Source organism: Ylistrum balloti, unplaced genomic scaffold (assembly GCF_031769215.1).
Source record: "Ylistrum balloti isolate Yb309-2 unplaced genomic scaffold, AGI_CSIRO_Ybal_v1 Utg370840, whole genome shotgun sequence".
Taxonomy (NCBI): Eukaryota; Metazoa; Mollusca; class Bivalvia; order Pectinida; family Pectinidae; genus Ylistrum; species Ylistrum balloti.
In genome coordinates, this window is record NW_026782484.1 from 1,268,566 (window position 1) to 1,284,352 (window position 15,787).

A 15,787-nucleotide genomic window follows, 5' to 3' on the forward strand; every position below is an offset into this window, starting at 1 on the left:
GGGTAAGGAAATAGACAAAACATATACATTATTATGATGTAATTTAGAGAGGCTGGTGCCACAGTGGGTAAGGAAATAGACAAAACATATACATTATTAGGATGTAATTTAGGGAGGCTGGTGCCACAGTTGGTAAGGAAATAGACAAAACATATACATTATTATGATGTAATTTAGGGAGGCTGGTGCCACAGTAAGGAAATAGGACAAAACAAATACATTATTATGATGTAATTTAGGGAGGCTGGTGCCACAGTGGGTAAGGAAATAGGACAAAGCATATACATTATTATGATGTAATTTAGGGAGGCTGGTGCCACAGTGGGTAAAGAAATAGGACAAAACATATACATTATTATGATGTAATTTAGGGAGGCTGGTGCCACAGTGGGTAAGGAAATAGGACAAAGCATATACATTATTATGATGTAATCTAGGGAGGCTGGTGCCACAGTGGGTAAGGAAATAGGACAAAGCATATACATTATTATGATGTAATTTAGGGAGGCTGGTGCCACAGTGGGTACGGAAATAGGACAAAGCATATACATTATTATGATGTAATCTAGGGAGGCTGGTGCCACAGTGGGTAAGGAAATAGGACAAAGCATATACATTATTATGATGTAATTTAGGGAGGCTGGTGCCACAGTGGGTAAGGAAATAGACAAAACATATAGGTACATCATTATGATGTAGGGAGGCCACAGAAATGACAAAACATATACATTATTATGATGTAAAGAGAGGCTGGTGCCACATAAGGAAATAGACAAAACATATAAAGGCTGGTGCCACATATACATTATTATGATGTAATTTAGGGAGGCTGGTGCCACATAAGGAAATAGGACAAAACAAATACATTATTATGATGTAATTTAGGGAGGCTGGTGCCACAGTGGGTAAGGAAATAGGACAAAGCATATACATTATTATGATGTAATTTAGGGAGGCTGGTGCCACAGTGGGTAAAGAAATAGGACAAAACATATACATTATTATGATGTAATTTAGGGAGGCTGGTGCCACAGTGGGTAAGGAAATAGGACAAAGCATATACATTATTATGATGTAATTTAGGGAGGCTGGTGCCACAGTGGGTAAGGAAATAGGACAAAGCATATACATTATTATGATGTAATTTAGGGAGGCTGGTGCCACATTATTATGATGTAATTTAGGGAGGCTGGTGCCACAGTGGGTAAGGAAATAGGACAAAACATATACATTATTATGATGTAATTTAGGGAGGCTGGTGCCACAGTGGGTAAGGAAATAGGACAAAACATATATATGATTATGATGTAATTTGGGGAGGCTGGTGCCACAGTGGGTAAGGAAATAGGACAAAACATATATATGATTATGATGTAATTTGGGGAGGCTGGTGCCACAGTGGGTAAGGAAATAGGACAAAACATACATTATTATGATGTAATTTAGGGAGGCTGGTGCCACAGTGGGTAAGGAAATAGGACAAAACATATATATGATTATGATGTAATTTGGGGAGGCTGGTGCAACATATCGGGTGCTGATATACATGTGTAAGCATTAGGTATATATATCAGGCCTGAGATATAGATGAATATCTAAATGTGCATTTGTTTTATAAAGATGCTGCCCTACCAAATCCTCAAGTAAACAGTAATTTAATATGACTGGTAAATTGTATTACCATGGAATGTATTTAGATTAGAAAAGTAGTACACATCATGGAAAAGACTCATTTTTGTCTATTACTATTATTCTAATCATGACTCAGGGTGAGCCAGTCCCATGCTAGGATTAAGTGCTATCAAGTTTTCAAATGGATGACCTTGACCTAGTTTAAAGGTCATTGTGCCAAAGGTGTTAAAAAATCTTCATACAACTTCTCAATAACAGAAAGGCTCAGGGTATTATGAAATCACGCCAGTAGCATGAGTTGGTAATTGGTTATCAAAGTTTAATAAAATGGATGATCATGCCCCAGTTTCAAGGTTAAAGTGGCCCAAGTCTTAATTGTATAATCTTAAATCACATCTTGTAAAGAACATGAAGACCACTGTATTGAGCCATAGTACAAGTGACATAAGACTCCCCATGTTTGATCAAATTAATAACCTTGACATTCTTCCAAAGTATCCCAGTATTTTTTTCTGAATAAGAAGAGACCCTTTGTCATTTGGTTTTACTTGCAATATAACAGAAAGAAACGGTATGTTGCATTGTTTGGGATAAACTTTAAAACAGCCAGAATGTATTTTTAAAACAAAGTCTCTGTAGAGACTGTAGAACAGAGGAGTGATACAAAACTGTTGGACCACTTGTTATCAAAAAATCGTCTTTACCCATCACAAGTAACTACATGATGTACATTACACAAAATAGGATGTCATATAGCATTATGGAATGTGGGTCATGGATAATACACATTTTAGATTAACAAGAAACAGAAATGAACAATTTTCAAGTAATTTTATTTGACTAGTTGAAATACATCTCAATGGTGTTCCAAAAATGCTTCACAAAGGATACACAAAGTATTTAAATTCAACTTTTCATGTGAATAAATAATTACTCATTAAAAAAAAAATCATAAAAATTTCACAAGCCATACGTAAGCTTAATGTTATTTTGGGGAGAACTTCCTTATTGTGAAATCAAAATATCTAAAGAAAAAATCCTCACTGTTAGATCAACAGCATGATTTTTCCTGGTTTAAAGCAATGGGCATGTGATACTGTTACAACATTATGTAGCTAACAAGGTGTCTTTATATAATCAAGCTGTATTTATTCACAGCTACAATGACCTTTAAATTTTAATCATCAGAAATGGAATAACACCAGATTTTCAGTCTCATTCAGTCAAACTTGAAGTGATAGAATTGTTACTAAACATTTTCATTTTGCCTGATAAGGATTATACAAAAAGATTATGCAAAGCATTAGTGTAACAACTTCTCATCTCCTCAAACTTGCCCTCTCTGTTAAATGAAAAGGTATATAAATTTAACATATTTTCACCTCTTCTTAGATTTGCCCTCCCTGTTAATGCCCCCAAAAAGTAGAAGTTAAATGAAGGCAAACATCTGATACAAAAAGCAAATTTCAGATACATAAAACGGATATCATATACACAAATAACACCACCTCACTTCTAGTGTTTCTCTTCATATGTTAAGCTGGTTTAAAATATTGCACATAACAGCAAAACCCTGTCCATATAGCATACAACCTTTGGTTTTATGTCTAGATTTACCCTGTTCTATTTGAAATAGGTATTAAATCTAGCCAATTTACCATTAGCCAACTTAACTCAGAATGAAATTAGCCTGACTAACAACATTTGAAACAATTAAAGTATGAATTAGTCCAGCACAATGACTTACTTAAATACTTTCTGAAATGATGTGTAACAATAGAATAATATTTTAATTTCAAATTTTGACAAGGTAGGAGTCACTGACAGTCATAGATCTGACCCAGCGATGAGGAGTGTTGGTAGGGTCCTGTACAGGAATGTGTAGGAATCTAACTCGCAGCCCAGAACATGTATACTTTGATATCTCAAACTCCACAACCATTGGCCCTAATTCTTGTTTGTTCAATTTGCCATTGCCTTGATTGATCACCTGAAAAAGAAAAAAAAAGTGTATCAACCCCATGTATTTCAACCAATGAAAACACTTTGCCAATTCAGAGAAACAAATTAAACCTGATTCATTTAAATTTAATTTGAATTTCTAAAATATCAGCACTGGTAAATCAATTAAATACTGCTCATATATTTCACTAAAATAAATTCTGCTATAGACCAAGTGCTGTCATACCCTAAATCGAGCCGTTACTTCAGTCTGCCCTGGAAGTTTCTTTATTTTCCATACAATTTTCTTGTCATCTTCCTTTTGTCTCAACTCTGCCATCTGTCCTGGGCCATCTAGGTGTTGTGAAACACTGCATTTATATCAAAAGATAATGTTACAAATCATATCAAACATTTGCCAAATAAATGTTAATGGTCAATCTGTATATATAACACTTACAATAAAAATAAATAAAAATATAGAAAGCAGAGTCATGAAACTTGAATTATTGGTAAAGATAAACTAAGAATTCATTCATATGTTGGTAGAAAATTTTATTTACTACATAGCTAGACAGACTTTTCTACAATCTTGTTAGTATCCAAACTCTATCAACTTAAAATGTTCTAGGAAGATTTGTATCCAACTAAAATCAAGGGTAACAGTAAAAGTGCACAAAATTAAACAAATGTTTTTTCTAAAGTTCTGATACTCCACCAGTTCTTCCAATGATCTTGATGATAGCATATCACAACATGGGGCCAGAGTTACAGATGTAGCATGTCACAACATGGGGCCAGAGTAACAGATGTAGCATGTGTCCCAACATGGGGTCAGAGTAACAGATGTATCATGTCACAACATGGGGCCAGAGTAACAGATGTATCATGTCACAACATGGGGCCAGAGTAACAGATGTAGCATGTCACAACATGGGGCCAGAGTAACAGATGTAGCATGTCACAACATGGGGCCAAAGTAACTGATGTAGCATGTCACAACATGGGGTCAGAGTAACAGATGTAGTATGTGTCCCAACATAGGGGCCAGAGTAACAGATGTAGTATGTGTCCCAACATTGGGCCAGAGTAACAGATGTAGTATGTGTCCCAACATTGGGGCCAGTGTAACAGATGTAGTATGTGTCCCAACATTGGGGTCAATGTAACAGATGTGGTATGTTAAGAGTAACAGCATATTTAGCATGCACCTATCTATCATTTTTAAGGGGTGTTACGTACACTATTACAGCTTTTTTGCAGACAAGTGACCCCAGGATGTACCTAGAACCAATTTTTCATTACCTTCCCTAGTGACAACTACAAAGCCAACACTTTTGAATGAGCTGAAGAAAACATGCTTCTTACCAAATCAGTCAACAGAGTCTAGCACTTAACCAAGTCAACATCTAAAATACTAGTAGTACACATACATGGTCATACATTGTCTAGGGAAATGATAATTACAAAACAAGTAATAACAGGCAGACTGACCTGGTAGTGTTGTGAGGTACTGGGATCCGCACACAAATGTTCACTGCCTGTGTATTTACTGGAGATTCACTCTTCAATCGCAGAGTCAAGGACATGTCTCTGAAGGTTTAGACAATATAATTCAAGGTCATTTATTTTCATAAACTTTGTTGGACTTCATCATAGGAACATACCAGACAAATATCATGCCTCTAGGCTTTTTAGTTCATGAGAAGTTGTTTATATGTTTCAACAAATTTGACCCCTGTGACCTTGAAAATCAGTCAAGGTAATTTGTTTTCACAAACTTTATTGAGCTTTATCATAGGAACATACCAGCCAAATATCATGGGTCTAGGTCTTTTACTTCATAAGGCCTAGAGGGCCTTATGAACTAAGGGCCCTTCAAGCCAGGTGAGCTAATAAATGCTTATTTCAAAAACATGCTAGTAAAAAAAACTGATTATTAGAAAATAAAATTGTTTAAATGATGTTACTCAGGTGTTGAATTCAATAGCTTCAACTGCTATACACCCGTTTGTGAAATTGAAAAAAAAGAGTGGTCAGATGAACAATTCTTGTTTCATTGTGTTTTTAAAACTGTAACAAATGATGTTGGTGCCTTTTCCTGCTGAAACTGTATTTAATTCTAATATCAGGTACCAAGTTTTAATAAAATTACTATTAAGTAACCCCTACATACCGGCTGTTTTCTGTGTGGTCCACAAATGGAAGAATTCTGAACGGTGGACTGAGAGCACCTTCCCCAGACACACTGTAGGTCATCAAGGAAAGCTGAAACAGATCTTATCTCTGTAACATCAATTCGTCAAAAACATCTAAAACAAGTCTGGTGTACATTGAAATAACCTGCAACTTTTTATGAATATGCAATGAGTATACAAACAGCTTTATTATTTCTATGACACCAGAAGTAAGCCTTTTTGTCATTGTTTTTATTACTCATTGGCATTATGTAGCAATGTACATATCTACAAATTCTTGTGTGGATGGCTTATCTTATCTTATTTACAAAGTATTTGCAAATATTTACCACTTACATCTTATCTAATTTTGCTGATGGTAACTTACACCTTCACACCATTCCATCAAAGTTCATTAACATTTTCAGCAGATATAATGGTGAAACCAATTCCTACTAAAGAATTTAAAAAGCTCCTATGACATTATAAGAGGTTACACGAGTGTTTGTTGTATACAAGAATACTTATTATGTACCAATGTGAGTTTAATTTTTGACATCAGTTGAGGAGAACTGATATGACCTATTGTGAAATGCAGCTAAGTTAATTACTTATTACAAATATATGGAAATAAAATGATCCATTACAATCCATTTATCTAACCTTCATCACTTAATCTCAATGGTCTGAAAGTTGGATAACACAATGTATTGTGGTAGAACATTTTCTATCAAATTAAATGATGTATCTTCTCCTTAAATAGTTCTTATATACCTCCCCAACAGATGGTTGTATCTTCAACACCCTAGATTTCTCAAACTCGTCAAGTTTGACTTTCTGGTGAAAAGAACAGTGGTCCAGTTGTACTTGGTCACCATAGGCTGGAAGACACAAGAAAAATGAAAATGGTCAAATACTTGTGACATGTCATAAAAACTTTGTACTAGATGTATTGTCAATAAATCAAATACAGTATTGATGGGAATACATGTCTTTCTGACAAATAAATGAACTCTGTTGTAAAGTCAGAGAACAGCATTAAACAAATATTCTAGCAATAGTATCTAAAAGATTTCTGCTCTCTGTAATTGTGATTATTTGTATTAAATAGTGACATATACAACCTTAAAATAACCAAGACAGACAATTTCAGTAAAACAGAATCTGATCCTGATGTTTTATAACAACTAAGACAACTTCAGTAGAGCTGAATCTGATCCTGATGTTTTATAACAACTAAGACAACTTCAATTAAACAGAATCTGATCCTGATGTTTTATAACAACAAGACAATTTCAGTAAAATAGAATCTGATCCTGATGTTTTATAACAACTAAGACAACTTCAATTAAACAGAATCTGATCCTGATGTTTTATACCAACAAGACAATTTCAGTAAAATAGAATCTGATCCTGATGTTTTATACCAACAAGACAATTTCAGTAAAATAGAATCTGATCCTGATGTTTTATACCAACAAGACAATTTCAGTAAAATAGAATCTGATCCTGATGTTTTATAACAACTAAGACAACTTCAATTAAACAGAATCTGATCCTGATGTTTTATAACAACAAGACAATTTCAGTAAAATAGAATCTGATCCTGATGTTTTATACCAACTAAGACAATTTCAGTAAAACAGAATCTGATCCTGATGTTTTATACCAACAAGACAATTTCAGTAAAATAGAATCTGATCCTGATGTTTTATACCAACTAAGACAATTTCAGTAAAATAGAATCTGATCCTGATGTTTTATAACAACAAGACAATTTCAGTAAAACAGAATCTGATCCTGATGTTTTATAACAACAAGACAATTTCAGTAAAATAGAATCTGATCCTGATGTTTTATACCAACAAGACAATTTCAGTAAAATAGAATCTGATCCTGATGTTTTATACCAACAAGACAATTTCAGTAAAACAGAATCTGATCCTGATGTTTTATACCAACAAGACAATTTCAGTAAAACAGAATCTGATCTTGATGTTTTATACCAACAAGACAACTTCAGTAAAACAGAATCTGATCCTGATGTTTTATAACAACAAGACAATTTCAGTAAAATAGAATCTGATCCTGATGTTTTATACCAACTAAGACAATTTCAGTAAAATTGAATCTGATCCTGATGTTTTATAACAACAAGACAATTTCAGTAAAACAGAATCTGATCCTGATGTTTTATAACAACAAGACAATTTCAGTAAAATAGAATCTGATCCTGATGTTTTATACCAACAAGACAATTTCAGTAAAATAGAATCTGATCCTGATGTTTTATACCAACAAGACAACTTCAGTAAAACAGAATCTGATCCTGATGTTTTATACCAACAAGACAATTTCAGTAAAATAGAATCTGATCCTGATGTTTTATACCAACAAGACAATTTCAGTAAAATAGAATCTGATCCTGATGTTTTATACCAACAAGACAATTTCAGTAAAATAGAATCTGATCCTGATGTTTTATACCAACAAGACAATTTCAGTAAAATAGAATCTGATCCTGATGTTTTATACCAACAAGACAATTTCAGTAAAACAGAATCTGATCCTGATGTTTTATACCAACAAGACAACTTCAGTAAAACAGAATCTGATCCTGATGTTTTATACCAACAAGACAATTTCAGTAAAATAGAATCTGATCCTGATGTTTTATACCAACAAGACAATTTCAGTAAAATAGAATCTGATCCTGATGTTTTATACCAACAAGACAATTTCAGTAAAACAGAATCTGATCCTGATGTTTTATACCAACTAAGACAATTTCAGTAAAATAGAATCTGATCCTGATGTTTTATACCAACAAGACAATTTCAGTAAAATAGAATCTGATTCTAATTTATAACATTAGCACTAATCTAATTTCTAGGAAAATGTAAATACCTGTAAAAACTGACCTTTCTCACACAGAAATTACAACATCTTAACGTTAAACAATATAAACTGGTAGACAATTTTTTTGTGGAAAATTGGATCATGTTATAATGCATATATTACCTTTGAGAGCCCCTGCCTTAATGGCAAGGTCCTCATTCAGGCCGATTTTTATTTCTGGGCTGTCAGAAAGGAAATTCTTCATGTTTATGCTACCGTTGGCCTCAAGACGAGAAACTGTGCCCTGTAGAATGCAAATAAATCAGACCTTAACATAGTGAAGGTGCAACTGAACTTTCTAATATGCTAAAGCCACCTGCTTTTACCAGAGTGCAACATGTAACTGAATCTTTTACCACAGTACAGCAAATAATACTCATTCCAGACTTTCATTTTTTGCAAAGCCAGTCACATGATTTCCAACTTTAAAGAGTGCAAAGCCATATCTTCATTATGCTGATTTCTTTTTTTGCTTTTTTGTTTTTGAGATCAAAAAAATCAAACTGCTGATTAGAAATTATTACTATGACTAGACAGATGGATGGACATAAGCAAAACAGCGCAACAAATTGTTCTCCTCACGACGGAAATATTTACATTACACAGATATGTAAACATATACAGAAGATCTTACATGAGTGTCAATGTAACATGAAATTTATCATTATTATTATTATTATTATCATTGGAGTTTCATTATTTAATTTGTCATGGGCCATTAGCTGAGTAACATTCTAAATTATTCAACACTTTTAATAAACTGAATAATACATTGACACTCGTGTAAGATTCTACTTATCAGTATGATTTAACCTATGTTTCTGAAAACTAAGCTAAAACTCTTGAATAAATTTCCCTATAAGACAGGCTTATTTCAACCTTGATAGTACATTTTTGAATATCGTGAATTTGCAGGTATAGTACTGAAACAATCATGTGGCGTCATTAAGATGTGACTTATTCATAACATCAAAATGGTATTATCACACCTGTATCAACTCATAATATTTATGACATGGCACAACATTTTGTGAGAAAAGAACTTACATCACTGTTGATTACAGCTATTAATCTCTCAATCACATCAACAAAGATTTCATTCTTCTTGTGTTCCTAGAGAAAAAATATAAGTAAACTTGCATGTAAACCTTAGCAGTGAAACTTAGCAAAGCACACTTATATTTACATACACATGTAAACAAACATTGATAATTCATTTCCATGACACTCAGTCATTTAAGTAATTATGTTAAGTAATAAACTTTCTCTTCCATCTTAAGTAATGAGTATACATTTTAGCTTAATGATACAGATTTTTATTCTGATAATTGTTACATTTTTAGTTTTTATCTTACCCTTTTTTCATCTTCATATATGGATAACTTACAGTATGTTGTACATGTGTTTCCCTGACTCACATTGACACTGTGTTTACTCATGTCGCTTGGTTTTGCCTGATAAGCTTATGATTGATCAGTACATGTATATAGTAGAAAGTGTATTCTGAATTCAGTATACTCTGGTCAGGTAGGTTTTATTACACATTCTTCACAATATGCCTTGGGTTTGATTCTCTAGAACCAGCTAATGTCTAAGAGTTAATATATCACACACCACTAAAGAATTTTCATTTGAAATATTTAAAAGGTTTGCAATATCTAAAAGAAAAACTCACCTGGTCAACAGAGGAAGATACCAATGGTTTGCTGGATGCCGATCCTGATGCTACTTTTGTCTCTATACCAAACTACAACCACGAAGTCAAGATAAAATCTAACAATATACTTAAAATTTGAAATAAAGTTGGGATCAAAATTCAATGAAGGATCTGACAGTGATCTCTTTGCCAAGAACAAAAGCAAATTTATTTTAGTAAACGCATGGACCTCCTTCCAAATAGCCTTTACTTTTGATGCTATGAACGACTTGCCTTTAAGAGAACAATGAGGATCCATTTTTTTTATTTCAAGCAGCAGATATCATTACAAACAGAGATTCAATAAAGTTATGGCTGTATACATACACTCACAAACACTAAATTGGTAACTAGCTTAGTACAAACTTCATATACTAACCATTCGTGACCCAAGATCACTGGTTGGTTCTCTAGTAGATTTGATGATAACTGGGTCAGACTGAATGTAAGGTCGTAACTTTTCTGTTGTAGCCAATTGAACATAGCCATAATCCTGCAAAAAAGGAAAAAAGTCATTGGAAAGAAACATCTTACAGGCTTGAAGTAATAACATTAAGCCAATGTAATTAGTAACAATAAGCTCTCTTTTTCACAATAAAGATTAAGTTTACTTGTAAAGCCAATTAACACAAACATTTAATTCTTCAGTGAAATAAACCTTTTTTCTCAAAAAATTTAATTTGCAATTTTATTTCTTTTATATCATTTGCTTTGAATACTTGTAGTTGTCAATTTATTTCTCTCCTATACCAAATCTTAAACCTAGAAACAGCGATCAGTAATCAACATGCAAAACATTAAATAATATTTGTCAAGGTCATTCATTTAAACAGTTTACTGGTCAATGACCCTGGGCCTTATGGTTATTGAAGAAAATTCTTTGAAAATTTCATAACCAGTATATTTGACACTTCTGACATTCTAACTGGGTCAATGTCATTAATTTGAAAACACTTGATATCCCTTCACCCATGCATGCTAGTGGCCCTATGATGAATAGAAGTTAGAAATCTGAATGTCTTACTAATATTTCATCCAGTACTTCAAAAACAAGGAGACTATTCATCCGTACAGATTCTTCATTGACAACGCCACAAAAGTCTTTGCAAGTCTGATAAATTCTGTAAAAGAATTAAAAGAAAATGGAACATGTTACTTGGAATCATGGCAATTAGTACAATACTTACAGTATGATACAAATTTTGTTAGCTTACTACAAATGATTACAACATAAACTATAACATCTCAATCAACATAGAATCATTAGAAACAGAATGAGAAACATGATCCAATTGCAGGTAGAAAAAAAAGACTGAGTTATATAATAATCGTATGTAAGTATATTTAAGCTATGTATCTGTTTCTTTAAATGTTCTGAAATGTAATAAATGGAATTCATGATCCTTAATGTAGTTTTCATAAGGAAAGTTCTTACACAATGAACTTTGACCTCTTCCCGATAACTAAACAAGAGATCGCAGAGATTTTGGCATCCACCAAGGAATGATATCATTAGTTTTAAGAAAAATCTTAATCAATTCTTCTTGTTCTTTTTTTTACTATCCTGTTCTCTGTATCAACAGATGTGCAATATTGTTAACAAGGGAAAACTGCATATAAAATGTGAGAAATAGCTATCTAGTACTTTCTCTCTGAAGTTGATAACAATCTTGAATGTCAAAATTAAAGATGGCTACCGAGGGCAATTTTTTCCTATAATCAGTCCTAATATGGACCAGGTACAGCATATGGGACCAAGACATCCTTTATATGAAGTCAGATAAATATTTGTCCACATTTGTCAAGAAAAAATGATAACAATATTGATCTCGCAAAATCTGCCTTTTTCTACTTATTGTCAATGTTTCAAAACTGCACAACTAGGAATCATGGGTAATCTACATGCTGAGATTCATCCAGTGCTAAGAAAAAGTGTTAATAAAAATGGTTAAATAACAAGACAATGGACAAACAAACAAGTAACAAAAGAAGACCATTTAACAGCCATTCAGTCATCAGATGATGTGCCAATACATATGTATATTATACCTGTATATAACAATTTAAAATCAGATATTTCTGTCCTAACACTGATTATATATACAACATAACACTCTAATAGAAAATCTCATTAAGCAGTGAAAATCTATCAAATATTTTCTAATTTTTATTAAAGAAATAATTTTTTACACCTACCTGGTTAGGATCTCAATGACAAAGACTGGAGAAACATCTGCCTGAGAAGTGGCTACGAAGTACACACCATTTCGCTTCACATAATAATATGTAGTCCCGTTCTCTCTCTGAAATATGAACAGAAAATTAGACTTAATACAATGTATTAAGAAATTTAATTCAAATAAGTAAAAATCTAAAAGGTAATGGCCAAAGACATAATTGTTACAGTACTATGTACAATGTTCATTGACTCTCAGTACAAATGCCTACCAGTAAATGTACATAAAGTGGACAGCTAATCGATAAGTTAATGTCTAGACATTCCTTTATATCAAAAAGAATTGTTCAAGCTGAATTTGTACAAAATCACCGAAGGATGTCTATTATTACAGTTTGATAACAAATTTTGATAAAATAAAACATTAAAAGACCAATATAATATGGTTATAATACAAACTCACAATCTAATTAACAAGCATTTTAAATACTTAATTGATAGCTTTTGCATACATTGTAAATATATCATACTCACAAAGTGAGGAGGAAGCTGACTGGATTTAACGTCACGCAGTTTCTGAATGAACACATCTTTTGATGTTCCTTCACAATCAAATCTATCTTAATGTTCTTAAGGAAATTTAATGTTTTGTGGATATATGGTAATGATAAATTGTACAACACACAAATATTGACAAAAAAAAAATTAAATACAAATCGAGACATTGATTTCTGCTGTCTCTTCCCAAACAGTGAAACTCTTCTACATTTCACAGAACATTGTTGTGAACCAAGACATCTACGGGATTAAATTTTAAATTTCGTAAAATTTCTAAGACACAACATCTTTTCTGAGACAACTATTCACCATTGCTAAATGCATATTTCCCCATTTTTTTCAAAATTTCCATTTAGGAGATTCTGCATACAAGACTTCAAAATTCAGAAAAAAAATCAAGTTTGATGAATTAATACAGCACTGAAGTACAAGATCATATTTCAACATGTTTTTTTTTCAAAATCATTAACAAATAAGATGACTTAATGACAATAGAAGTCCAAAAACTCATTAAATGGACAAAATATCTTGCCTGAAAAATATCTTTTCAGGCTCTCTTGTGGAAATAAAAACTGTTTAGAATTTTTAGTAATTAAATGAATTGATCAAACCTATAAATACAGTAACAGATTGCAAAAAACTTTATGCTTAAAATAATTGTCAAAACTCGTTAACAAATACAACTGAACCAGTTAAAGTATGAGCACATCTCATTTTCTATTTACCTGAAATCTGGTTTAAGGCTCAGGAACCTATATCACTTTCTGTATATGAAAAATGCATCGTCTCTTACATGAGAGATGTCAAAAGGTCCCGATTTGGCATGGAACTTTAAACTGCATTATTTAGATGTACTAGATATATCTAACATATTGCTTGCATATAATAAAGCATGAATATTTTAATTCAATTCTTCACTTTATTTGAATGTTTATGAATTTTCCTTTAGATGCTGTATAAACACTTGGAGTGAAGCCAGGAAACAGACAGTTCAAAATAATATATATGTAGCAGGTCTGTACTGAGACAATCATTGGCCCATATATAGCTTAACTGGTTGAGTGTTTGTCTAGACTTTTGAGGGTCCCATGTTCAAACCCCTGTATGGCCATGTGTTTTTCCACTCCTTGGTGCAAATGACCTATCCTTGTTCAGGGACATATTTTAATGGACATATTTTGATACTGAGGGATGAGAAACAAGACCCAGCACAGACTTTTCTATTATCAACATAGGTATTTGTTCCTTGAACCCTTAAGTAAAAAAAGTCCCACTTTCTCAAAGATTTTATCTAATTTCATCCACCTATTCCTCATCCACTTCTATACTGTAAACATAAGAAGTGTGAAATTTGCAGCAACTGGCCTGATCAGAGGCATGTTGTATCCAGTGAGAAGTTAATCTCAATTTTAATAACACAAATAAATTAAAATGACATATATTTTATACAGAATTTTGTTGAATGTGGTTTATAATATAGGGTGGTATTTCCTTGATCACTGAGCTTTCTTCAACTATTTATCGTGAAAGCACTTTTTATATATTTTTGGAGAAATCTGATATATAAACACAGCTAGGCTATAGTTAACTTGAATTTCTTCAATGTAGCTTTTCAAAGAGATATAGACAGTTTTGTTACCCTCAATCAAATGTCCCCCACCTTGTTTTCAATGTACAAAGGATACCCCAACCTGGATTATATCTTCGGGGGCAAAGATTTATTAAAAGGAGGGAGGAATGTAGCAGAACAGGACTAGGGTGATTAATTGCAACAGGTAGCTTAATTGGTATAGTCTTTGGGGTTCAGAGGGCCCTGTATTCAAAGCGCAGTCTGGCAGGGCATTTTTTCAAACCTTACATTATATATCTATATAAATGTACTTCTTCTTGATTGTGCTTGTGTTCATATTTAGGACTTTGGTAAAATACAAGCCACAACTTATCATCACTGAGATAGATTAAACTTCTATTCAGCTTCATTGGTTCAGCATCAGACTAGTAAACCAGCTGTCTCCAGTTCAAATCCTAGTAGCGGCATGAGATATATCATGACCTCTGTTGCACATTAATGTATGGAGTACCTATTTCAGATTACTACTAAAAGAGCAGAAAATACTGAATACAAGTACGTGTATTTCTCTTTTTCTGATGTATAAATAGCTTATTTCACAACATCAAAATTCCGTGTTTTGATCACAGGTACCTGTATCTGGAACGTAAACAACACAAGCAAAAATCCAGTCCACTATGATCATACATGTGTAGTTTACGTTACAGATATAGGTGTCTGTATTTTGATCAACATTTTACCCGCATCTTAATACCATAACATAAAGAAAACATCCTAAACTGAAACCTCTTGTAGGAACCAACTTACAGTAATGAATGTGCACCTACTTCCGGATTCTTGTACCTTTTATGTTTTGCAAGAAGAAGATAAAGCGAAAGTAAGATTAATTCGCTCTGAAAAGGATACATGATTTGGCTGCAAGAACAGTGGTGTGATTGGACAGAAGAAAAATTTCAGAAAGCATGCTTGAGAAATATTTGAAACGTCACTTCCATATCAATTACAAAACCACAAGCTGTAACAAAATCGAAGCGCATAACTGGGCTTTTTCCATCGACTGCTCCATTAGCCAGCCAACCGTGGAGGTTTTTGCTTTGCATCCGGGGATATCCCATTTTCAAATCACGTCGCAAGCGAGA

General features: G+C 33.0%; 1 protein-coding gene across 1 annotated transcript; it reads right to left on the minus strand.

Moving 5' to 3' along the window:
• Positions 1 to 2,448: 2,448 nt before the first annotated feature.
• Positions 2,449 to 15,727, minus strand: LOC132558949 (AP-4 complex subunit mu-1-like). The gene is made up of 13 exons (XM_060223573.1): positions 15,555 to 15,727; positions 13,055 to 13,140; positions 12,541 to 12,647; positions 11,369 to 11,465; positions 10,724 to 10,837; positions 10,324 to 10,395; positions 9,696 to 9,761; positions 8,772 to 8,892; positions 6,525 to 6,631; positions 5,750 to 5,841; positions 5,068 to 5,166; positions 3,821 to 3,944; positions 2,449 to 3,622 (listed from the first exon to the last, which is right to left on the minus strand). The coding sequence occupies exons 1-13, from the start codon at positions 15,610 to 15,612 to the stop codon at positions 3,428 to 3,430; spliced, it is 1,338 nt and encodes a 445-aa protein (XP_060079556.1). The 5' UTR covers positions 15,613 to 15,727; the 3' UTR covers positions 2,449 to 3,427.
• Between the last annotated feature and the right edge of the window lie 60 nt (positions 15,728 to 15,787).